Below are 27,342 nucleotides of genomic sequence, written 5' to 3'. Positions count from 1 at the left end.
TAACAATCAACAGCTAAAAACAGGAACGTTTCATTATTTCTGACCATGTTATCCCACCAGGATCTTTCTTCAATATAATCTGTACACTAAAACAATTTGTCTCAAAGCCAACACGATAAAAATATTGTTTACTGAAGAATTTTAAACATTTTAGCAGTTTAAGCCTCAACTTTGTATGCAGTCTCATAACCATTTCCTTAACACCCCTTACATTCTGTTTTTTATCGTTTACATTTCAATGAGTTATTATCACCTTCTTATAACATATAATTATCACGCAATTGTTATCAACAATTGTCCCCCCTATTTCTAACCAGTAAATTATTTTCATATTCCTATTTTTCATTAATTTCTAGATCATTACGCAACTATCTTTTGGTACTTGAAATCTCAGAACGCTTTAAGATGTAATATTTTTCTAAAATTCCATAGAACTATATATATTCTTTAAATCATTATAAATATGACTGTATGACTTCAGGAAATGATATTGTGGAAACGAAGAAACTTTTTTTGCTGATCTGCATTTTTCCTCAGTGATATAATAGGTTACTCTTATATTTTATATTTATGATTAATACTGCCCAAAACTTTTAATGAGAACTTCAAGATTCAATCATTCAGCCTAGAAAACAAAACACCATTATATCTTATCATTCCTACATAAATGATTTTAGGCAATTTTACACACCGGGGATTAGAAAATTACTTTTAAATGTAAAAGAGTTACAATTACCACCGAACCGAAAATCTGTTAAACTGTTGTGAAAGCAACATTCATGTACATCTGTTTTATGAAGCTAAATTTACATGAAACTGTGAAGTAACTAATCAGTTTATTTTCTGAAAATAATGAATCGAGCGACCAGGTAGTTGAAAAAGAATATTGTATTTGGATCGTTGTGTGATATCTGATGTGTGGAAGTAACAGATTAAAAAGCTATACCGGTTTATGTCCCTCATCTTTGTGACCGTTCTATTATGATTCTGGATGTATAAATTCAAGCTTACAACACATAAGTGACAGCAATCTTATATCTGTTTTTAATTAGAATACATATTAATTGAGCTAAGAAGGACTATTTACTAACGGTTACAGTGCTTTTATACATGTGTTTGGAAGTTTTTTAAAAACTTTGTTTAAAAATACAACAAAATGCATAATCGATTTTCAATGGCCGAAACTAATCTTATTCACTGCATTCTGCATAGTAATCTGAAGTAAATTAGTACTATCTGTATATCCATCTATTTCTATGGTTTTTCTTCACATGAGAATCCGAAAATTCGCTATGCTTTAGTCACGACGGTGATCAAACAGTTTGCCCAAACCTTTCGGGTCAGGTTTCCAGATTCACTGGCACCGTCTTTATAGTGCACGTGTGGCCCCGGACATCTAAGGGCATTACAGATCTGTTATTGCTCATTTTTCTGAGACTTAAGTGTGCCGCTTGTCCCTCTAAGAAGTAAAAACTGGCACCGCACCCGCCGGGTCACGACCACACTACCAAATGAAAAAACAACGGAAGCCGCGCCCTAAACGAACACAGAAGACCGGTCTACTATTTAACAGATTGTCGGAATTACCTGGAAAAATTGCTGCACCAACAAAGAATGGTTATACACCACCACCGATTAAATCAAGAAAGAGCTATCAATCTGTCAATCTTCACAGTGTCCGAGCCGGGTGAGTTTTCCCGTGTTCAGTCGAATTGAACAGCAGGCTCTACTCCTGGTGGTGCCCTTCCGTCAATTCTTTTAAGTTTCAGCTGTCGTACTTTAGTTTGTCTTCAGTACATACTTGTCTGCGGTTTACACGTGTTTTCTTGTTTATTGACACATCCAAGAATGGGATTTTGTCGTCTGTACTTCTCGTGTGGATTTGATATCGTTGAATATGTTGTTTATAATTTTGTCTGCATTTTCAATTTTGTTTCCTTTGGGGATAACATTGATTTTATCAACACAATGTATCCATAGGTTTTGTTTGATTGTTAGCAGAACTGTAGCTTCTGGACTTTGTATCAAAGTTTCTAGGATTAGTTCTGATATAAATCACGTTTGTAGATTTGCTTGTTGAACTGAAGTCAAGTTGTCGGACATAAATCAATGAGTAAGATTAAACTTGATATTAAAGATTCCCATTGTGAAAATTAGAACAACACATATAAGTGAACAATTGTTTTCAATTAGATCGTCATCAGGCTTTACTCTAATATACATGAATATTTATGCGAAAATGTAAACCAATCAAGGCAATATGAGTCAATAATCACAATGAAATAGAATAAGTCTCTACACATAATAGGTAAAAGTACAAGTTGATAGTAGTAGGAAGACAGGTGAACTGATAATAGTAAGAATAATAAAATACGATAACAAAACTCTTATCAATAGTTAAACGTTGGGAATAGAAGGTCAAACAAACATGGGTAAATAGACTAGGAATAGTAATCACAAAACATTAAAATCATTACGTAATAAGATGTGTGTAGATGATTAGATAGTGAAGAATACAAATGGTAAGAGGAGGAATATTACAAACAAATAATGGATGTGGAAGTAAGGTTAATGATAACACAAATAGAATAAAATAAATAATGATAATAATAAAATTTTAAAAGAATTCGTTAGTTAAGTTATAACTGGCCATGGAAGTGATGGGGGGGGTTACGTACTTCTTCTGTACACATAAATTGGGGTTAAATGTATCATGCTTCTTCATCTTTTTCTTCCAAATGTCGGTAACATATTGGTATTTCGATAATGATATTAGAAGACGAAGATTGTTAGAACTATGTGATATATTAGCGCAATACATTTCTAACAACCTGGTCACACATATACTTGTTAAGAGCATTGATATAATATTACAATAATATTATTAATATTACTCTTATCATTATCATTATCTCTTCTTACCGCGTTTCCTGTCTAGTTGACCTTTTATTTTTATATATAAATGCTCTTAACAAGTATATGTGTGACCAGATTGTTCGAAATGTATTGCGCTAATATATCACATAGTTCTGATAATCTTCTAATATCATTATCAAAATTTATCAAAGAGACTAATTGTTTTAAATATTGGTATTTCCTTATTTAGTAGTAGGCGTTTGTGATTATTTAATTTAATTTCTTCTTTCAGATTGTTCAGTCAGTTTCTTTCTCATTGAACAGTTGATTTTCGGTCTCTATCGTACTCTGATCGGTAGAACCTGCTGGGGACAGCAATTGTGAAGAAATTATAAGCCCTATCTTGTAAAGGTTTGTCTATTGGCAAATTTCTGGTTTCGAACAAAAGAAAAGATATTGCACTTAGGATTTTGAATTTTAAGAAATTTGTTATATGCGATTATAACAACTCACAACTAAATTCATGCTCATGCCACTTTATAAATTGGACTTTTAAAAAAATACAATTTATAAGCGCCTGATAAAAACCTGATGAAAGAAAATGAATTGTTGTTGTTGCTTTCTTAAAGACAATGAAAAGGGAACTATAGTGACCTCCAATTGGTAACAGCATCTGTTTACCCGATGCAGTCGCACACCAGTTCAAAATAAGCAGTACATTGTATTATCTGGTTTAAAGGAGTAAATAAATTGTTTTGAAATTAATCAGTTATTTATGTTCGTCAAGAAAATACCGAAATTGGAATGTATGGAATGACGTAGATCTCTGAGGTAATTTACTTCTCTACTTTAAATATATATCAAAAATCTACGCTTAAATCATGCGAACTTAAGGAAAGGCTATAATCTATGAACGAACCAATCAGATTTAGGGTAACAGGCTGTTGAGTGCACAAAATGCTACTTGTGGATAACGATGCGATGCACATAATCAAGACTATGTAGGAGTCTGTACGCTCTCCAAACATCCGTATATATTATAGTGCCTGGCTGCAGCCAATGTTACTGGTGTTTTTATTATCCAGTTCGCAATAGTTGTCACAATTTGCCTTAGTTCGGAATTATATATGGGGTTTTCATCACGAACTGATATCAGTTATAATGCCAGAAATTTATTTAGCCAAATGGATGAAAGGCTTTCGCGTTAAAATCCGAGATCTATTATCTTAAACTTGATTTATTCGTCCACAAATTTTAGTCTCGCCGTTTTATTTGTTATAGCCGATCAATTATCACGTTTTGTACAAAATTCCCTGTGAACCGATCGTACGTTAGCATTAAGCACTGAAGTTGGCGCCGTAACCTTGAAATCTCTAAAACTCTTCTGATTGGCTCGTCCATAAATTGGAGTCTCGCCATGAATCTAAAGGCTAATGCTATTCTATGACGAAAATCAATATCTGTTCGTACTAGTCTCTGAAGAATATGTAATTAAACGTTCATGCCTTTTGTAATATATTCTCAAGAAAATCAGTGACATATCCTTTCTCCATCATTCATTATTTATACTAAACACTAGGATACAATTATATACATTCCCATTTGGCTAACTTTTGAACATTTTACATAGAAAAGTGAATCTGTAAAAAAAAACTTTTATGTATCATCAACAAAATGTTTTACAAAGAAACAACTTTACAGATAATTATCTTATTAAGAAAATTTCGAAAGTATTGCGTAACTCATTTGAATGGGAATGGCTACTTATGATTTACAAAGTTATTTGTTTTTGTAAATTATTAGAAACAATTCTGTCCTGATAAGTCTTCTAATTGAACGTTAGATTCGGTTTCTAAACTCTTCGAGTAACCTCATGGCTAAACATACACAGCGACCTGAACACAAGAGAAAAGGCGCGAAATATGGAGCAAAAAGACGTTTTATGTACAAAAAATTTAGAATTTTTAATAGTATTTTAGATAACTTCAAGTTTCCGGGAAGTTTTGGAATGCTACTATACATAGTAGCAGTATAGATAATCATCTAATCAGAAACTTGATATGTGACTTTTCACTTCCCAGATATTTTTCACAAAACGTCTACTGAATGCTGATTAGATAAGATGATTCTCAGTGTTTCCGAAAGCCTTTGTTGGGTTTTTTTTCGTGGAGTTTTCTTGATCTCCCTAACATGTACAATATCAAATCTACAATAGAATGTGTAATGATTACGTTTATAGTATTCGTAAGAGATTCACTTTATCCATACATGCGTTCTAGACATCAGAAGTTAAATAAGTTTGTCAGTGATAAATAATAGACATTTTTTCTAAAATAACGAAACAACAAAACCCAAACTTAGTCACTATTTTGACAGAAATTACATAATCTTGCTTGAAATAAAATATAAACATTTATCATTAATAAATGAAATGCATAATATAGTACGTTTGTAAAGGAAGCATGTGATATAATGAATATGGTTTAATATAAATAAATAAATTGATGGAAATATGTAACATTTAAATTAATGTCAGGTTAAGGGTTTAAGTGTTTGTTTGTGGGTTCAAATAAATTATACAATAATGATTCTAGATAAAAAAATATTCCGATCCTAATTAATTTTTCATATATTCTGTCAATTTAAACACGTTTAGAACAATAGTATACCAAAAAATTGAATTAGATGAGTTTATTTCATGTACTCAGTTTAGGAGATGAATGAAGTGAAATTGATGGTAATTGGAGTGCAAGTGGAAGCTTATTAAATGAATAATGGGTGGCTAAGTCTTTATATGAGATGAATGATGTATAAAGTACAAACAAACAAGTTAGAGCATACATGCCAGACATGTATAAGATAAGTATATACACAAACATATAAAAGTACGTTTATGACCCAACAGAATTCTGAAAGATTCTATGGAAATTTCGAATTTCCTTCTGAATTACTTTGGGTCAAAATAATTGTTTTAATAAAACAAGAGAAATTAACTTGTCGAATGAAAATGCTTGAAACTTTCAACGTTTCATATGAAGGTATTTCATCGTATACTTTATCTAATAGGACATAAGATTCACTCACTTTTGAATTTTGAACAAAATCTTGAAAATGGATTGATTCATTTTGATATACTGATTCCTGTATTATACTTTTGCTGAAAACTGTTTAGTTACGTATAATAATTAATACATAAGAACAAACCCTTAAATTAACAAACTGATGACTTTTCATTATAATACACGGATATCTTTGCAGGTTGTTGCCTTTTAGAGCTTCTATTCTAACCTTCATAAAAGTGTCTTCTTGTCCACAGATGAATCTATCCATATATTGTCTTCTCAATTAAGCCAAGTTCATGATTAGAGCATATATATATATATATATATATATATATATATATATATATATATATATATATATATCACTTACTTGCTTTACTTTACCTACGCCTGTTACTCCTAATGGAGCTTAAGCCCCCCACCAGCATTCTCCAACCCACTCTGTCCTGGGCCTTCTTTTCTAATTCCATCCAATTCTTGTTCATTTTTCTCATGTCCATCAACATTTCCAGGCGTAATGTGTTCTTTGGTCTTCGACTTTTCCTTTGACCTTCAGGATTCCATGTGAGGGCTTGTCTTGTGACGTAGTTGGGTGCTTTCCTCAATGTGTGTCCTATCCACTTACAGAGCTTCTTCCTAATTTCTTCCTCCGCTGGGATCCGGTTTGTTCTTTCCCACAGTTGGTTGTCGCTAATAGTGTCCGGCAAACGGATCTGAAGTATTCTGCGTAGACAACTGTTAATAAACACCTGTATTTTCTGGACGATGTCTTTCGTAGTTCTCCAGGTTTCCGCCCCATACAGTAGAACTGTCTTGACATTTGTATTGAAAATCCTAACCTTGGTGTTGGTTGCTAGATGTTCTTCAGTTGTAAATATGTTGCTTTCGCTTTTCCGATCCGCGCCTTCACATCTGCATCAGATCTACCATGTTCATCAATGATGCTGCCCAAATATGTAAAGGTTTTTACATCTTCCAAATCTTCTCCATCAATTGTGATTGGATTGGTGCATGCTGTGTTGTATCAGAGAATCTTGCTTTTCCGTTTGTGTATATTGAGACCTACTGCTGCTGAAGCTGCTGCTACACTGGTCGTTTTCTCCTGCATTTGTTGTTGCGTTTGGGATAGAAGGGCCAGATCACCTGTGAAGTCTATATCGTCCAACTGCGTCATAGATGTCCACTGTATCCCGTTCTTCCCTTCAGATGTTGACGTCTTCATGATCCAGTCGATCACCGGGAGGAAGAGAAAGGCTGAGAGTAAGCAACCTTGCCTAATACCGGTCTTTACTTCGAACGAGTTTGTCGATACTATTTAAACCAATTATGTTTCTTTGTTTGAATTGCATTTTCTATCTCACTTCCATATGATTGATTCCATGGTTCTTATTAACAGATATATGTGGGAGGAAATTTCTGTTCTTGTGCCATATGGTATGATCATGTCATGGGCTTGATATTGGGCGTTCATTATAGACTTGCAATACTCATGGAACTAAGATCAATTAAACTACTACGCATTGATCAGTGAATGAAACGAGAACACGATACTTTAACGCATAGTAACTAGCACATGGATAATGCGGATTGTAAGGAAACTCAGCATTCAAAGTAGAATAAGCGGAACAAAACGAATCGATACGACTCCGTATAAATAGCATAACAAAAATATGACTTTCAAACATACAGAAGTTTAGCAAACTTAAAGTAATGTCAACCAAGGAGATAAAAGTGAGGTTCAAGAGTAGAACTGATTTATTATTTTCAGTATGATTCTAGCATTCTTAACGAAATTTGAGTAATCTTCTGATCACCCTACCAGATCATTGCCGCTTAAACAAATCTCATCTAGTCATCATTTATTCATTTATTTTCACAGAGATTAATTTACAAGGTTATTTTGTACTGATGTTTAACGTTTACAAAGATTTGAATAAACCATACAAGGTAAAGACAAAACAAAACTGTTTGTGCGCTTCCATTAACATTATGATCGGTTTAAATGAAAAATCAAATCTCATATAAGTCTGAATAAGGTGAAATTAAACAAACCAATAAATCAAATACGCTTTTTTGACAAAAAACCCAAACGAAATGACTTGTATGTATGTATATGTACTTACTTCCATACGTACACATCATGTCAGCTACATTATACGGTGTCTAGTAAAAAGCCGAAACAATCATAAATAGCATATAAATTTTTGGGTGTATTTTCTTTAAATCAAATTGAATTAGTTATCAATAAGTTCTTAAACAATGATCATTCGATCTAAGAAGTTCTTCTGGATAATAATAAATCACTAGATAACACCGACACATTTACAGAATGAATGCCAGACAAGCAATTTATTAAGATTTAAGCATCGCGATACAAATAATAAAGATACGAAAACGACTAATATCTAACTGAATAACTGAAAGAAATATAGTGTTTCTTTGTTGAATACTAATGTGACAAGGTTTCATCAGTTAAAGAGTGGTTTATTGGTAAACTTGAAATCTTCTGTTTCACACGTCTAACACTACAATGTCAATCATAATCTTTAAAAAGTATCCATTCATATTCTAATCACTGGACTTTATTCAATTAGGAAACCATAGCACGAACTTCTTAGTATCATATCGACAGAATAATAACGCAAAAGAATCATTATTTTTAAGTGAACGAATTTGGCTATTTCTTATAATGGTTCTATCATTTATTTTCAGTGTGACTTAGAAGTTCTGCGTTAGATAAATGTGACTGATGTTTTGATTTAGTTCATCTTCACATATTCTGTGTATGTAAAGGTTTCAGTAAGATATTCCTTTATATTTACCTTTGAATTATTCACTCATTCTGAAGTATACTCCATGTCCCTTGGTACTTGGTGTTGCTAGTATTTGCGAATGCTCTTCATCTATCGGACTACAGTCCTTTACTTTAAAATTGTGCAATGACAAAATGTGAGTTCATGTGTTCTGCAATGAAAGCATCCTTTCAAAGGAAAGAAAAATCAATAAAATCTGGTTCAAAATTTATTCATGCATTGATTTTGTTTTGAGTCGATGTTTAACATTCTATAGTTTCTAAGTAAGTGCTTGGCTGCATAAAAATGGATTCAAATTGTTACTGATGTTCTAGAATAGTTTCTTGTTTTATTTAAATTACAATAGCCTAAACACAACAAATTTTAGAATGCAAGCAGCTTATAAGCAGACATAAAGTCAGCGTAATATAAAACCGAGTCTTAGAGTGGTTAGCAACTCTTTGAGATGCAGGCACATCCAGCTGACGAGTCCCGATTATGACGAAACGCGCGTCCTGAATTACACTGCCAGCCACTATCCTTCATTACTTAGAATGCTTGTGAATTGAGGCAATATCGAGGCAATCCGTACAGTCTGCACATATGCCAATAAGTATGTAGTGGCTGTGCTTCGATAATTAATCACCCTCGAACCGTTATCGTATAATCTTCAACGATATTTGAAATCAGAAGGCAAAAAGAAGCAGCTACTACAGTTTATTTAGTAGATAATTCGGACCAGACAGCAGAGAGGCAAAATGAATGAGCAAGCGAACTACGATTGTAGCAGCAGCAAGTAGTTGTAGTAGTAGTAGTAGTTGTAGTGAATGGGTGCAAATGTACACATATATATATGTATAGGAAAATGGATGAGTCAGCGAATAGATTAAGCAGTTAATAATGAAGCTAGCAGAATGAATACATGCGTAGGCGCTAAACAATGTTCAAGCATATGTATTTCATACAGGCATAATAATAAAGATAGTACAACAAGTTGTTATATCATGGATGACTTTGTCCATTAAATAGGTCAACAAAAGACCTTGATTGAACTAAACTCGATTGCACGTGAGTCACTATAAGTAAATGATCAATTGCAGACCTCAACATCAATGGGAAGATTCAAGTAAACAATACCAGCTGAATTTGATATGATTTATTATTTCGTTTTAAATTGTACATCTTTGATATCATATGGTCCAGTAGTTATTTCAGAAACTTGTCAGCATGTGATAGAAAAAAAAAGCTCTTTGGCTGGAAGTAAAACATCTTATTTACAGAATTTCGAAAGTTTTCAAATATATGTGTATGAATTTTTCGAATCCTTCGATCTTTTTCCCAACTATGTAGACTAATGATCTTATTTATAAACAACAAGAACGTTAATACAATCACAATAATTATGTAAATGAATAAAAACAATTATTTAATGAGACTGATGTTACAGTGTTTGAGATCAATCATGTTGAATAATCACTTTATAAACGTCATACATCTTAAATTAATTTGTAGCACAGATATTTTTATATAACGGTTGCTGAGAATCAATGGGTAATATAATTAACTTTAACCAGAGGGAATCAAGAAAGTATATGCTAAACAGAAATGATTAGATAATTTTACCATAACCATTTTTCAGAAATACCACTAAACTGTACCGTTTAATACAAGTATACAAGGAAACTAAATTGAAATAGTCAGCTTTAGGCAGAACTCAGAGTCTTTTTCTATTCTCTTAAATAAGATTCTATAAATGATGTAGCAGTTAAATAATAGATTCAGCAGTGAATGATAAATATGATTAGTATATGCATTAATAATCATTTATAAATTAGATTAAATCCATATTTCCTCGATTCAATCTATAATGTGATTAATAACTGAAGACTTTTAATCAATAATAAGAGAAATGATGATCGGAATAACTTTTGATTACGTAATTGTGAGATCCATTATTTGTCTGGAAAATAAACGATCGATTTTTACAAAGCTTTTATTCATTATAAGGAAAATTATTTATGTATTATGTTATACATTAGTTTGTATTTTTTAAAAAAAAAAAGTTTTTCATTATTGTTACTAAGACGAAATTTCCTGGTTATTTTGGCTTATCTATACTAAGCATGAATAACATTGAATAATTTTTTCTGATTTGCGTTTCTTTAGCGAGTAAGTTTTTTACGGGATGAGGTCACTAACCCCATGCCCAACCATCCTCCTTTATCCAGGCTTCGGACGGGCAGTTGCACCAGAGGTGCTTCAGGCGGAGTTCATTAGTGGAATATAAAAATAATAAGCATTGAATAAATTAAAGTAACAAATTTGCAACCGATTGAAGTTGTAGACTAAAAAAAATTTATTTGTTTTCTAAATATGTAACACTGAACAAACTCAGTTTAATTGATAATGTGTAGTTATTTAGTAAATGATAGGAATTCAGAGATTGAGTAGATTTACACCTCAAATTGATGATTCTTTGTAATGTTTTGTTCTCTGTGTTGGATTATTTGAATTATGAAAGGTACATTGGTCAGCATCAGAATGAAGTTTATGTAAAAGTGAACTATTCAATTTTCTCTATATACGACTGAAAGTTTGTCCTTCAGAACTTGATTAGTTATTGTTGACTTTTATCCTGTTATTGTTCCCACATTTATCCTAATCATCTTGTGGAGAATGTTACTTATGTCAACCGACATAAGTAGTATGTTACACCGATTAGAAGAGGAATGCATAACTGCAGAAGGCTATGAAGGTCAACTTGAAGAAAACAGAAATGAAAATAGAAAGGAATTGGGAATTGGAAGAACCATCCAGAATGTGAAGGACATATAATGGTTCTGTAATTCTTACCAAGAATTACAAAATCTCTTGGTAAAATATGTGAATCATACACTAAATACATCATTCGCGAAATCCCATCATATATCTTTCACATTTTGGATGATTCTTCCAATTCATAATTCCTTTCTATTTTCTTGAAGTTGACCTTCACAGCCTTCTGCTGACATGGTCTTCTCTTTTAATAGGTGTAGCATGCTACTTATGTCGATCAGCATAAGTAGCATACATAACAATCTCTCTACTGATCTGATTTTCGATCAATTCATTACCAAAGATCTGTTTTCTGATGTTTTTAGGTTTATTATCACTTAAACAATGTGATTTAGTTCAGTTTCAAAGTTGTTTTCTTTTTAACATTTGATCACATTTTGGATAATTCATAGTTCAAAGATGTAAGCTATAAATTTATTGCAATATCTTATAGTATTATAATGCGTATACATTATATGATTGTTCTTTATTCATTCTACCTTGAGTGTTCCTGGTGTATGACTTTCAAATAGGATTTAGTCACGGCATAATAAAACTGTTACTATTGTCTTAATATTGTAATTTAATTGAAGCTACACATATATACCAGTAAATCCCGATTCAGTGGTGTCGAATTAGATAGAAGACCATGGGTTCAAAACTTTGTTTCAGGGGATGTACACTGCTGATTCCCATGCTGAAACCAAACCGCCGTTCAGTGCTTCCAAGTTTTTAATGGTTATAAAACTGACATAGGTTTGTGGACTCAAGTATGACAAATATTATGCCGTCAGTTCATAAGTTATAGGTCATCTTGGTCTTCTAACTGTATACATTGAATGAAGTTAAATTTTTTTCTCATCTCTATGATAATCATTATTTAGGTGGGAATAAGGTTATCAGTTTATTCGGTATGAACCGTTGGAGATATTTTATTACCTTAGAACATTACTACTTATTTCAAAAATACCTCATGCCCAAATTATTTTTAATTTTACATTACTTATTTACCTACTTACGGCTGTTAGCCCTCGTAGAAAAAAAGCGACAACCAAGATTCACTAGCCTACTCTCTCCTCGACTCTTCTTTTCGGTTGTTCCGAAGTGATATCTATTTTTTTTATATTTGACCCCGATTCGTGCTGCAATATGTTCTCTGTTCGCCTGTTTTCCTTTTGCTTCAGGATTCAAAGTTAAGCCTTGACTTGTGATGTAGTTTAGTGATTTTACCTAACCTATCATCAGCTACAAGCTGATTTGTTTTCTGCCTCAGTAGGTTGCTGCTGACCATATCTGACCAACAGATCTGGATTATCATGCGTAGATAGCTGCTTATAAATTCATGTACCTTTTCGGTGTAAATAAAAGCATTCAGTATTGTTCAATGCACCTGAAAGATATCCCTTACTAACGCAATCCCCGTTAAGTGACTTGTATTCTCCGTGATTATGTTATCACAATTTCCGTTACATAGTATTACAGTGATATAATATTTGAATTACAAATAGTTTTATGGGCAGTATTGCAGAAAATTTGGTTTTCTGTATGTTTCTATAATTACTGTGTTGTTATGGTAGTCGAGTTCACTCTTTCACCAAAATAATAATTAGCTATGTGGGACACGCCTTGTGAAAAACTACCTGAGCTATTTTTAGCATCCTTCATGAATTATGTATAGAGATGATTAGTAGAGGCTTTGAAGGCCTTTAGTTAACGGTAAATCACAAATAGTTCATTAGCGACCTTAGAAAAGTAATAATGATGGGATTTATCGATGCGGATAGCAAAATATATATTACATTTCAAAAATTTAGAGCTCGCATTATCAACAAGAACATTGATTTGTACACGTCGTTGACATAATTTGAAGCATGTATAACTTCATTGATTCAAGTCAAATAACAGCTTATGATAAAACGAATATGAATATGTATATAAACTAGTCACTTAATAATTATCTGATAAGAATATGTGAAATAATAGGCCATAAATAATTGCTAGCAATTACCATTCATTTACTCTTTGTTCGGATACACATCCACTTAATCCATAAAATCCTGCAATCATCTTCCATTGTCTTCGGTGGGTAACTACTTCATACTCAAATTGGTTGAACTCCAGTGGTCACAGCTTCTCACTAGAACTCAAAGAAATACATCTCGAAGCTAGTCATCAGTAAGCACACGATAATTTTCAGTTTGGGGTTGCGGAGATTGTAGAATTCAATCAAAATCATGAATCCCTTGTGTGGGATAACAGATGAACGCTGCTGAAAAGTCCCATACTAGAATGAAACATACGTAAAGTGTTCGCAGGTTTTTAGTTGTGGTATAACATTAATTGTTGCATTATTATTAGTTACCACACATTAGGAATGTTTTAAAGCCAATACATTAGATAAGTAAATTAAATAAAAACTCAATAGCTTGAACTCACCGTATGTTTTTGGAGTAGTGTCTTCGTTGTTTGGCAATGAAACTCAAAAATTTGAAATTAGGCAGGCAGTGGTCAGAAGAAAAGATATTACAGGATAGTGCATAGTTTGAAACACGATGAGGTGTTAATTGAAGAAACAATATGAAGAATGAGATCCAGATAACTATTTAGTCCTTGCTTACATTGCTAGTCAATGTATATTTAGATCATTCACAGGTTATATTTGCTAGAGCTTGATGTTGAAACAAGTTTATTTCGCTGAAGCATGTAAATGCTATTAAAGCTTGTGAATAAACCATCTTAACTAATAATTAATATAGATGACCAGTTTTTATTATCGATTGAGCTAGTAAATTATGAGTACTAATCAAAATAACATTACGATAATACATGTGAGTATTAATCAGAGGACTATCATAATAATGGGTTTACATGAGTAAAAATCGATCGAGGAAGTTAAAAGTGAAAATCAGGATTAATAGTAAGAGGTTGCGTTTATTTAGTCGGGCTGACCAATGTAGGATTATGGTCTACTGTGATACTAATACTACTCTAATAACAGACTTAATCCCAAAAATTGTAGATTTGTCATGATATAACTGCCTAATCTATTGGATCTTACGTGCAAGTCACATCGTTGTCTACACCAACTCATATCATCGTAATAATCACCAATATATGATGGAGAACAAACTTAGGCTAAAGATAGAACAATATATTTAATATGAATAAAAGCAAGTTGTACAGAGCGACCACTCCTGTGAGGCTGAGCCATGCCATCCCATTGACAAAAGTTTTACAAAATGAAATAACAAATGACTAAATGAAGAGTCATACAGAAAGGATATTTTATATATGAGAATGTTTAATAGGAGGGTACTTGTTAAAAAGGTCGTATTTTTTATTGCATTTTGCCATATATCATAAGTGGATTAAACGGGGTCTACAAATAATAACTTAAATTCACTTGGTATTGCTTACTTGAATCTTCTCATTATTGTTTAGGACTGTAATTGATGTCTCTTATTCGCATATGTGCATACTATTCGTATTGCCTCGAGATGGCGTTTGAAGCGGATAGTACTGGGTTCGAGTCCCAGAGTTCAGTTGAATCAAGCTGACGAACCCAAACTAGGACGAAACGCACGTCCTGGATTCCACTGCTAGCCACTATCCTTCTTTACTCAATTAATAACTTTATTTGTTGCAATGAGTTACAATATCTATGCCAAACCTTTCATTATTTACATGTAAGTAGTTGGAGATTTTATAATTGACTTAATTAATAACTTAGAATGAAGTGGTTTCAAAATGAGATTTATGTAGGTAACATTTATTTCAGATAAATAAAATGCACTTAGTTGCTATTCGGTCACTAGATTATAGGTTAGCATACATTTTATCTAGCACACAAGAAAAGAACGTTTGGGATTATTGTTTCACTGACTACATGTAAAATTGATCTGATAAAATTCTATATATGTAAAAGCTAATCCTCGGAGTATAGTTGAATTCATTTACACTCGAGAAATCCACATTTCAAATGCAAATTGAGATGAGATAGACTTTGTTAGGAGTGAAATTATAGATCAGATCACATTTTAGCAATCAGAATGGGCATAGATAGAGAATGTGTAGAGTGTGTTTTTAATGTCAATTTCAATGTGTGAGGGCGGCCTGCTTAAATATCTGAGCCAGCTGTTCCTGCCATCTGGATATTTCAAGAAGTTATCTGTTTCCTTGTTTGTTTTGACAGATCATTATGTCAATTAATTGTATAACCTATTCAGGTGCGTTCGTGAAACGTTTACGACCTTTCGCTGTAAAAGTTAAAAAACCGTACAATCGGTGACATCGTGATGGCTGGCAACATGCAATGAAAAGAATAAATCATATTCTTATGTCGACTTCTGAAACGATAATACCTAACTTGCGATCGATCAATATTTATCGTCTATGTCGATCAAGAAACTCCGCCTGGAGTCCCTCCGGGGGCTACTGCCGGTCCCAAGCCCGGATAAAGGAGGAGGGTTGGGCATGGGGTTAGCGTCCCCATCCCATAGAAAACTAACTCGCTAAAAAAACGCTAACCAGAAAAAATTATTCAAATCTCTTAAACTCTGCCCTGGGAGTCAGAAGGTCTTCATTTAGAAGGATTATGACGCCTCATGATGAAAGCCGAATTCCTTCGGAAGTTACGAGGTCGATGCCCCTTCTGACAAACAGAGCGACCATTTATTTAGGTACATGGAATGTTCGTACAATGTGGGACACCGGAAGAGCCTTCCAAATTGCTGCAGAAATGAGAAGATACAACCTAGAGGTACTTGGGATCAGTGAAACACATTGGACACAAGTTGGACAACAACGACTAACTACAGGAGAGCTCCTGTTATACTCCGGCCATGAAGAAGAAAATGCACCACATACACAAGGAGTTGCATTGATGCTGTCCAAACAAGCGCAAAATGCACTTATAGGATGGGAATCTCATGGACCAAGGATTATCAAAGCGTCGTTTAAAACAAAGAAAGAGGGCATTTCAATGAACATCATCCAATGCTATGCGCCTACCAACGACTACAATGAAGACGCTAAAGATCAATTCTACAATAGGCTGCAGTCAATCGTCGAGAAGTGCCCAACAAAGGACCTGACCATTCTGATGGGAGACTTCAACGCCAAGGTTGGAACGGACAACACTGGATATGAAGACATAATGGGACGACACGGACTGGGAGAAAGAAACGAAAATGGTGAGAGATTTGCAAACCTATTTGACTTCAATAAACTGGTCATAGGCGGCACCATATTCCCACATAAACGCATACACAAAACCACATGGACTTCATCGGATCATACTACACAAAACCAAATCGACCATATTTGCATCAACAAAACGTTCAGGAGGACTATAGAGGACGTGAGAACCAAGAGAGGAGCTGATATAGCATCAGATCATCACTTACTGGTCGCCAAGATGAAATTGAAACTCAAGAAGCACTGGACAACGGGGCGGACAGTATCACAAAAGTTCAATACGGCCTTTCTTCAGGGTATTACCAAACTCAACAAATTCAAGATAGTCCTCAGCAACAAGTTCCAGGCCTTTCATGATCTACTCAATGGAGAAGGAACTACTGTGGAGAGCAACTGGAAGGGGATCAAAGAAGCAATCACTTCAACATGTCATGAGGTCCTGGGTCACAAGAAGCACGATCACAAGGAATGGATCACTTTTGATACACTGGATAAGATTCAAGAAGGGAGGAACAAGAAGGCAGCAATCAATACCAGTCGAACAAGAGCAGAAAAAGCCAAGACACAAGCTGAATACACGGAAATAAACAAACAAGTGAAGAGGAGCATCAGAACCGACAAACGTAAATATGTGGAAGATTTAGCAACGACGGCGGAAAAGGCTGCAAGAGAAGGAAACATGAGACAATTGTATGACACGACAAAGAAACTCTCTGGAAATCGCCGCAAACCAGAACGACCAGTAAAAAGCAAGGAAGGCGAGGTAATCATCAACATTGAAGAGCAACAAAACAGGTGGGTAGAACAATTCAAAGAACTCTTGAATCGGCCAGCTCCACTGAACCCACCCAACATCGAAGTAGCACCCACGGACCTCCCAATCAATGTTGGCCCACCAACAATTGAAGAAATCAGCATGGCCATCAGACAAATCAAGAGTGGCAAAGCAGCAGGACCAGACAACATTCCAACAGAGGCACCGAAAGCAGACGTAGCGGCAACTGCAAGGATACTCCACATTCTCTTCAATAAGATTTGGGATGAGGAACAAGTACCAACAGACTAGAAAGAAGGACTCCTGATCAAAATACCGAAGAAAGGCGATCTCAGCAAGTGTGATAACTACAGGGGCATCACTCTTCTCTCAATATCGGGAAAAGTCTTCAACAGGGTATTGTTAAACAGGATGAAGGACTGCGTAGACGCCCAACTTCGTGACCAACAGGCAGGATTCCGTAAGGATAGATTGTGTACAGACCAAATTGCAACTCTACGGATCATTGTGGAACAATCAATTGAATGGAATTCATCACTCTACATCAACTTCATTGACTACGAGAAGGCATTTGATAGCGTGGACAGAACAACACTATGGAAACTTCTTCGACACTACGGCGTGCCTCAGAAGATAGTCAATATCATACAGAACTCATATGATGGATTACACTGCAAAATCGTGCATGGAGGACAGTTGACAGACTCGTTCGAAGTGAAGACCGGTGTTAGGCAAGGTTGCTTACTCTCACCCTTTCTCTTTCTCTTGGTGATTGACTGGATCATGAAGACGTCAACATCTGAAGGAAAACACGGGATACAATGGACATCTAGGATGCAGTTGGATGATCTAGACCTCACAGATGGTCTGGCCCTACTATCCCAAACGCAACAACAGATGCAGGAGAAGACGAACAGTGTGGCAGCAGCCTCAGCAGCAATAGGTATCAATATACACAAAGGGAAAAGCAGGATTCTCCGATACAACACAGCATGCACCAATCCAATCACAATTGATGGAGAAGATTTGGAAGATGTAAAAACCTTTACATATTTGGGCAGCATCATTGATGAACATGGTGATGGATCTGATGTAGATGTGAAAGCGCGGATCGGCAAAGCAAGAGCGGCATATTTACAACTGAGGAACATCTGGAACTCAAAACAACTGTCAACCAACACCAAGGTTAGGATTTTCAATACAAATGTCAAGACAGTTCTACTGTATGGGGCAGAAACCTGGCGAACAACGAAAGCCATCATCCAGAAAATACAGGTGTTTATCAACAATTGTCTACGCAAAATACTCCGGATCCATTGGCCGGACACTATTAGCAACAACGTACTGTGGGAGAGAACAAACCAGATCCCAGCGGAGGAAGAAATCAAGAAGAAGCGCTGGAAGTGGATAGGACACACTTTGAGGAAAGCACCCAACTACGTCACAAGACAAGCCCTCACATGGAATCCTGAAGGTCAAAGGAAAAGTCGAAGACCAAAGAACACATTACGCCGAGAAATGGAAATAGACATGAGAAAAATAAACAAGAATTGGAGGGAACTAGAAAAGAAGGCCCAGGACAGAGTGGGTTGGAGAATGCTGGTCAGAGGCCTATGCTTCATTGGGAGTAACAGGCGTAAGTAAGTAAGTAAGTAAGTAAGTATGTTGATCAAGAAATAAAAAACGGAAACTCACTGAAATACTCTGTATTGAGAATTCTATATTGTACCAACGAAATAATATTCAATAAGGTTAATAATAAATAACAATAATAAGTAGTTAATTAATCACTGATTGCGTTTGAAATCAATAAGAGAATAGATAGATTAAGATAGATGACAGACGGGTAGATAATCATGGAAGCACAAAAGGGGGCATGTACCTGAACGTTTAAGTGATCGAATTGTTATCATGGATTAATGAAAAGACAATGACATTTGTCTGACTCAGTTTTATTGGTTTTGGGCAAGATCAGTTGTGTATGCACATAATGTCAAAAAACGACCTGTTACAGAGGCACTGACGAATTGGAAGGACTTGGATCAATGTGTAAACAACCATTAGATATCTTTTAAATCACTCGGCAATCACATAAATTTTTCAACTTATATCTACCTTTCATATTCATGATTTCGGTACACATGTAGATACTGTTAATAAGCAGTTTTCAAATAAATTGAGAAAAATCCACGTGTTAACGTTTCAAACGGTTAAATCTATACACCTGTAGATGGATCAAGTTGAAGTCATTAGGTCTATGGTGACTTTGTTTAAGTGATTGCACAAACAGACGTAACATTTGCATTGTATGATTAAGTAATTATTAATTGTTCTGTAAACTGACACATCACAATGTCTCCTAATAAATCTAACTTTAATAGTTTGTGGTTTTAAATCGTTCACCCACAGATGCGTCATTTCTTCTATTCGAATAGTCAGCATTAAATGTCAAAAATTTCAGTTTGATGCTAAATTGTGTTTATATCTATCTCATTCACTGATTTGACATTTAGGCATTTTATAATATTTACGTTTTTCTTCATTGTATCTACAGAAGATAATGGAAGATGATTGCTAAAAATCATAGTATTATTGAAGTCAATCATATACACAGTTGGATTCTGATTAAATGATCTAGAGGTTAAGAAAAGTTTTGGGAAGCCTAAGACCATAGGTTCGATTCGCTGTGATGCGTTTATAGGCGCGCACAGCTTAGCAGTCCCATACCGGGATGAAATAGCCGTCTAGTGTTTCCAAGTTTTCATTAATGGTCTAGCTAAGGCTGATTATAAATTTTTAGTTACTGTCGAACAACAGCGTTACAAACCATACAAAAACTGCTTTCATATTATTGCATCTCACCAATGTTTTTATTCCCGATGCCGAGGAGATTTTATAAAACGTCTATTGCGTAGAGTAGATTAACGGAGTTTTTTATTTATTTACCATACTAATATTACACTTTATATAGATAGCTCTGACGTTTTGAACATCAAAAGCACAAGTGATTAAATTCTTAATCAAAGACAAAATAAAGTTCAATACTTCATGTATATGAATAGTCAGTACTTTTCAGTTGTGATTGTACACTAGGAGGAAATAGGTGTTTAGTCCTTCTAGGTTGTTAGTGATTATCTAACCTTAAACAATTCATGATCCCAATGAAATATTATATATTTTAGAATGTAATTTTGCTAAATCATATGATAAAACCATATTTCAAATCATTTATTAAAACAATGTCAATAGAATCTTAACAAAAAATGTGGTAAATCATTTTCATAACGAACAAAGTTCTTTATCATAATGAAAATCAAATCATCTACAAAATGTGACTAGACTGCACTTTTTGTAAGAATCATTGAAATAACAGTGTTATTGAATGTTCACTCTTTTTCATAACAGAATTTTATCTCATTAGGAAGAGTATCGATTGTGTTTCTCCTATAAGTTTGATCAATATTAACTTGATATGATGAATGAAATGGTGTGTACGCATGTAACCATGTTAAAATCAATCTGATTTCGAATTCTATCCTTTGAACATTCTTAATTTGATGTCATAACTCTGATGATATGTATAGTGTTCAATAGTTATCTGTTACACAGTTGTTTTTTCATATGAAATCAGGGTATTTGGTGTCTGAAGTTCGTACTTTTAGAGTATTTATTTCACTGAATTGAGTTCCGATTTCTTACGAAGTCGTATATTTTTGGATATTAATTATTATATAACACAGCAAGGTCTAAATGTAATTGACTTTCGGAGCTTATTCAATACACTTTTGAGGTTGATTTGAAACAGTTTCAGACGCTGGTCAAAATACTGCGTTCATTAAGATGTCAGTCAATCTACTGGAGTTCTGAGATAAAATGATATTCTCTCCATATTCAGAAAATAAATAAAATTAAAAGAGGAGTTTGTCAGTTCCTAGTAGGTGAATGTGCCTGTATCTTAGGGTTGATGTTCACTTCAGGGTTTGAACTTAGTACCGTTTGCTTTAAACATTCAAAGATTTATCCTCTTTGTCGCTCAGTTCAGATGGATGCCTACCTGTTGAATGCGTATGAATTTTAATTTAATTTGTAATGCATTTTTCAATAATAAAGTTGTTGATATTGGTGACTGAACCTTGAGTAGTCTTAGTTGACTTATGCACATCCTGTGCAGATTACTTCTAAAAGCTCATTATGTCAAATGCATGTTAAGAAGTGTTTGATAGTTGCTAGCAGTGAAATCAAAGACCCACATTTCGTCCCATTCAACACCTGTCAGCTGCTTCCACGTTTCCATCTATTTTACATAAACTCGTAACATATCCAGACAATCTACATGGGATTAATATACACCGATTTACACTACCCAAAATATTTAGCTGCGAATGTGCATAAACAGTCACATGACTCAGCAGCTCTTCGACCTCACGTATATGAAATATTACGCGTCTGTCTCTCATTGTCTTTGATAAGTAACTGCAGCACATCTGATACGGCGGAACTCCGTTGGCCATGGTTTTTCACTGGGACCCCGGAAACCCAAGAAGCGCTCACAAAAATTTATTTCCAGGAACGTTTTGTTAAGATCATTGAAAGAATAAGAATCTTTTCTCAGAAATTAGCATTAAATGTTTAGACATTTTTATTGAAAATTCATATCTTATAACGTTTTAACATCTCACAATTACTCAAATTGTGAGATATGCAAGTTAACGGTTGCATTAGTTTTGATTGGCAAACTAGAAGTAACCGTCATGTATATGCGATTTGTGTAAAAACACTTCACAAAATATCCTGGTCTAGTTAATCATAGTTTACGTCAGAAATGAGCCTTTTTCCTTTGAAGGCCTTCAGTCGTATTGGGAATTCTTTAAATTATCTCTCAATCTATAATTGATTGACCACTGAGTAGTAGCAGACGTCGAGTACATAAAGTTATTATCATCTTATATCTCCAGATAGTACACGTGATACTGACTTACTAAGACTAGTGGCCATATTGGAACTTGACCGATAGAATTAAATCAACATCAATAAGGACCTGACATGCATGATATTGGTTATCATTCAGTTGCAATTACAACTTAGTCCTACAGATGTCGGTCGAGGCCGGCATAGCTCAACGGTAATGTCAGTCGATATAAGACTGCATATGACGTAACCAAATCTTCCAGAGAGCACCAGTTCCCTTAGTAGTGTAATTACACCGTAATAATCAGTGCTAAATAACACAAAACCTATCTCCTAGGTCCCCTGTTATTATTAATATTCATTTGTTCGCATAACATTGTGAAAAAGTGTGCTAGGACAAAAGCACTTGTATGAGTATTTTTATGTACAACTGTATCATAATGATACGCTTTTAAATATATGCAAATATTTGTAAACAAAATATAAGATTCCCATTGATTCATTTCACATTAGTAATAACCAGCTGATTTGTTACAACTGAGAATATATATTTCTGCTTTCGAAAAACGAATTATGCATTTTCGGGATTAAGACTTTTGATGTTCTAAATGAGAACAATACACATAAGAGAATAAAGTTGGTTTTTGAAAAGATAATCAGTTGATGTTACTTAGATATACAGTATTATTTGTTTGCATATATGAATATAATATAAAGATCAAGACAGTCTATAGGTCAGCAATAACAACTAAATACATTACATAACTAAACTTAATAAGTGAAATGCATGCCAGAATATTTTACATTTATTTAAAGTCGTACTTCATAGTTGATATCTTCATTGGAACTAGATATATAAACACATTACTTCTTATTAAACATATCAATTTAGCAAATATTTATTTCACTGGTTGAAATCATGAGTCAATTGAAGCTAGACCACCATGGAAAACCTGGAAGCACTGGACAGCCGTTTCGTCTTACTGTGGGACTCCTCAGCAGTGCGCATCCACTACCTCGCCCCCTGCGAGATTCGAACCCAGGACCTGGACCTCTAGTGAGAAGCCGTTACCTGTGGAGTTCAACCAGGTCGGTTATGAGATATCAACTCACTAAAGACAATGGTGTACGGTGGAGCAACTTCGTGTGTTAGTTGAAGTTAGACATTAACACCGTTGGATGCCGGTTCAGTGGTCTAGTGGTTAGGTGCTCGCGCGCGCAACCAGTAGGTCCTGGGTTCGAATTTCGCCGGAAGCGAGGTCGTAGATGCGCACTGCTGAGGAGTCTCATAATAGGACGAAACGGCCATCCAGTGCTTCCGGGTTTTCTATGGTGGTCTAGTTTCAATTGACTCATGATTTTTATCAGTGAAACTTCTAAAATCTCCACAAGACCCCTTCTGGAAATATTTATTTTCCTGAGAACGGTGAATTGATTTTCAAAATAAATAGTCAAACTGTTCAACAGATATTATTTTATTGAAATCATGAACCAATCATTGTCAGACCACCATTAAAAATCTGGATGCATTGTACTGCTTTTTCTTTCTAGTATGAAGCTGTTAAGCAGCGCGCATCCACGATGCCTCATGCGAGATTTGAGCCCAGGATCTTCGGTCTTTTCTATGATATATATTTTATGAAATATTGTTACAATGTTGGATTTCTTGTATTCTATAAAATGTAACTGACCCATTTACTGATACCTAATAAGTTAACAGATCACCACCTATGAAATCAAATATATTAGGCTTCAAATTAACTCTAGTAAAAAAGAACTTATGACACTAACCAGTTGAATTATGCTTATGCTTATGCTGATATCATTTTAATAATCCCGTTCCAGCTAAACAAGTTTGTGAAGACTGGTAGGCCCTTCTGGAGAAAAACAGGCTACATCGAAGCAAGGCACAAGTACCAGGGATAAAATAACTTTTTTTTCAATCGCTTGGAGTTCGCTTCATATAAAGCAACCCCGTACATTCTATGCATCACTGTGAATTTTTTGTCGTTTTGCGATCCAGGGTTTCCTAATCATTGGGTGGGTACAGGTAGAGTGGATGATTCGCCTGATCTCCACCACCGAGTTCACAGTTCACGTTAGTTCATGGGTCATCCACCTCACTATCCAGAAGGCACGACACGGACGTGTGAGTCGGATTTCACCTCCTCAATTTAATAATAAATATTGCTAAAACCTTTGATTGAAAAAATAAAATGGATTGTAAATTGACGTTTACAATTTAGAGAATTTAGTTCAATCAATATTTAAGTAAAACTTTATATGACTGAATATGTTTATGTCAATGTCAATACTATGACATGACATAATAATGCATGCAGTAAAATGAGTGGTTTTCTTAATACAATTCTGTGTATAGTATATAATTAGTTGAATAGCTTTCATTAACCGTAATCAACATTATATTTAAGTTGTTTTGATAAAATTATCACTAAGTAACCTAAATAGTCAGAACAACTGAAATTATTGTGATATTAAAACAGTAATCATGATACACAATGACTTCAAGCTTTATCAGTCGGCCTTTTGCTAATACTTAAAGGTCATTTATCCTGAACATTACAGTAATAACATTGCTAAATATATTTTTCAACTATTCTACTCAATAAAGTTCAATGAGAAACGTCATATGATAAAAACAGAAGGGGAAGCAACATATGTACAATGACAGTTGAGATTGATTGGCAATGATATCGTGGAGATGAAGTCATCCAAACAAGGGATGAACTTATAAATGATAATAAAGGAACAATGTACAAAATGTTTTGGCCGTAAATTATATAAGAGGGAGTTTATGTTATTCTGCGAATCTGACTCTTCTCATTTTACTTAAATTTTATCACAATGGGGATTTTTGGAGATTGTAGTAATTTTAATAGTTGAATCCATGGTTCGACTGAAGCATTGGAAGGCCGTTTCGTGTTAGTATGAGAATACGTAACAGTGCTCAACCACGATCCCTCGTGCGCGGTTCACAAACTCAGGACCTTCGACTTCGCGTGTCACCGCTTAACTTCTAGACCACTGAGCCAGCATTCAACGGTGTTCATATTTAACTTCAATCGATCCATGAACCTGCGCAACCATTCATCCATTGTCTGTTTTAAATACCTGTCTCTACCCGACACGGATTGAACTCCACTAGTCGCTGCTTCTCACTAGAGCTCCAGAAAATCCATCTTGAAGATAGTCACTAGTGAGCATAATATTATTATTATCAGAATGTGAATTTGTGAAAATAATGTGTGTGCACCGTTGAAGAATTCGATGATAGGATGAAACGACCGTCGAGAACTTCCATGTTTACAATAATGGTATGCTTATGATTGACTTATAAATTCAACTATTAAAACCATTTAAATGTATCAATGCATTAGGATGTACATAATTATTTTGATTATTCGATTATTGTACTGAATACTTAATATTATTATTATTATTTTTAAGAGTATCTCGTTTAACATTGAATAACATATTTTGATGACAGTTGAATAAGTAGTAAAACAGAAAAACAAAACAAAATTTGAATGATACTACCTATACTACTTTAGTTCTCTTTAAAAAAAAAAACAATAATAATAATAGTTACCGATTGTCATTCCGGAAATTACCTATTTTATTATTTTGATCCTATTTTCGGTACTCACTTTTAACGTGTTCTCATTCGTATGTTTTGTTTTCTCCATTTGATTTTGTATTGAAACATTTATTTTTATTTAGTTACATAACTATTGGACATTGCATTATTCATCTTTGTTTCGGGCAAATATGCACATATGCTAATAAGAGAATGGTCAACTGTAGTTCTAAATAATGATGGAAAGATTCAAGTTAAACAATATTAAGTGAATTTAAAACTTCATCTTATTACACAAATAAGTGGTTATCAAGACTCATTAGCTAAATGGACAATGAGGTGGTGTTTGAAGCGAACGATACTGGGTTCGAGTCTCAAAGTGTATGATAATTCTGAGATACAGTTACATCAAGCTGACTAGTCCCATAATAGAACGAAATGCGTGTCCTGAATTCCATTGCTAGCCGCTATCAATCTTTGCTTATAATATTGAACATTCGTTTATCAATAAAGTTACATATCATAATGCATTTTGAAGTTTTACATGAAAAGTTACATAAAAATGACTTACTATTTTAGAAAAAATTACAATTTTAGAGAGACTTGATTTTACTTTGGCCAACCTTATCATTTTACTCAGTAAACTTATTCATTTAATCGTTTAAAGATCTCCATCATATTAAAAGACTAATACTTGAACGAAGAATATCTATTCAGGTTCTACAATCATTTATCCAAATTAATGATCCGAAAAATGGCCAGGTTAAGAGTAAAGTGCATCGTTTAAAGTTATGACATGTGAAGTTAGGATTGTCAAACAAACGGCTGAAGCAGTAGCTATCCGGATGAAGAAACCTGAACTATACGTACAAGCGAAATATCTTCAACCACTTCTCCTCCCCTGGCCAACGTCAAAGCCAATTAGTCGAAAGTAATATTTGCTATCGAATGACCTATTGTACTTATGACCTTTCATAGTCAAATGCAAATGTCTCTGTTATCTTTATTCACAACTCTTCGTATTATTATTATTATTATTATTATTATCATTATTATTATTATTATTATTATTATTATTATTATTATTATTATTATTATTATTATTATTATTATTGGTTAAACATCATTATTAATATCACCAATACATGATCCATTTACGTCGCATTCATCCCAACTTAATATGTCTTTTAATTGTTGAATTCATGAGTCCATTTAAGCTAGACCACCATCGAAAACCTAAAACGATTGAACGGCTGTTCGATCCTAGTATGGCACTTCAAAACTGCACATCCACGAACTCAAGACCTTGTGTTTTGCGCGCGAACGCTTAACCTCTAAACC

The 27,342-nt window shown here is 34.2% G+C and overlaps 1 protein-coding gene across 1 annotated transcript in view; it reads left to right on the top strand.

Moving 5' to 3' along the window:
- Positions 1-7,237, top strand: part of NRXN3_2 (Neurexin-3-beta) — a gene marked incomplete at both ends in the record, with an annotated part of 33,577 nt that extends 26,340 nt beyond the window's left edge. Inside the window, one exon of the mRNA XM_051210519.1 lies at positions 6,776-7,237. Within this exon, the coding sequence (XP_051073174.1) occupies positions 6,776-7,237 (462 nt within the window). The remainder of the gene's footprint in view (positions 1-6,775) is intronic.
- Positions 7,238-27,342: the final 20,105 nt, after the last annotated feature.

Source organism: Schistosoma haematobium, chromosome 1 (assembly GCF_000699445.3).
Source record: "Schistosoma haematobium chromosome 1, whole genome shotgun sequence".
In the NCBI taxonomy this organism is placed as follows: Eukaryota; Metazoa; Platyhelminthes; class Trematoda; order Strigeidida; family Schistosomatidae; genus Schistosoma; species Schistosoma haematobium.
The sequence above is the reverse complement of the archived record's forward strand: the minus strand, read 5'-3'. Positions and strand labels throughout refer to the sequence as shown.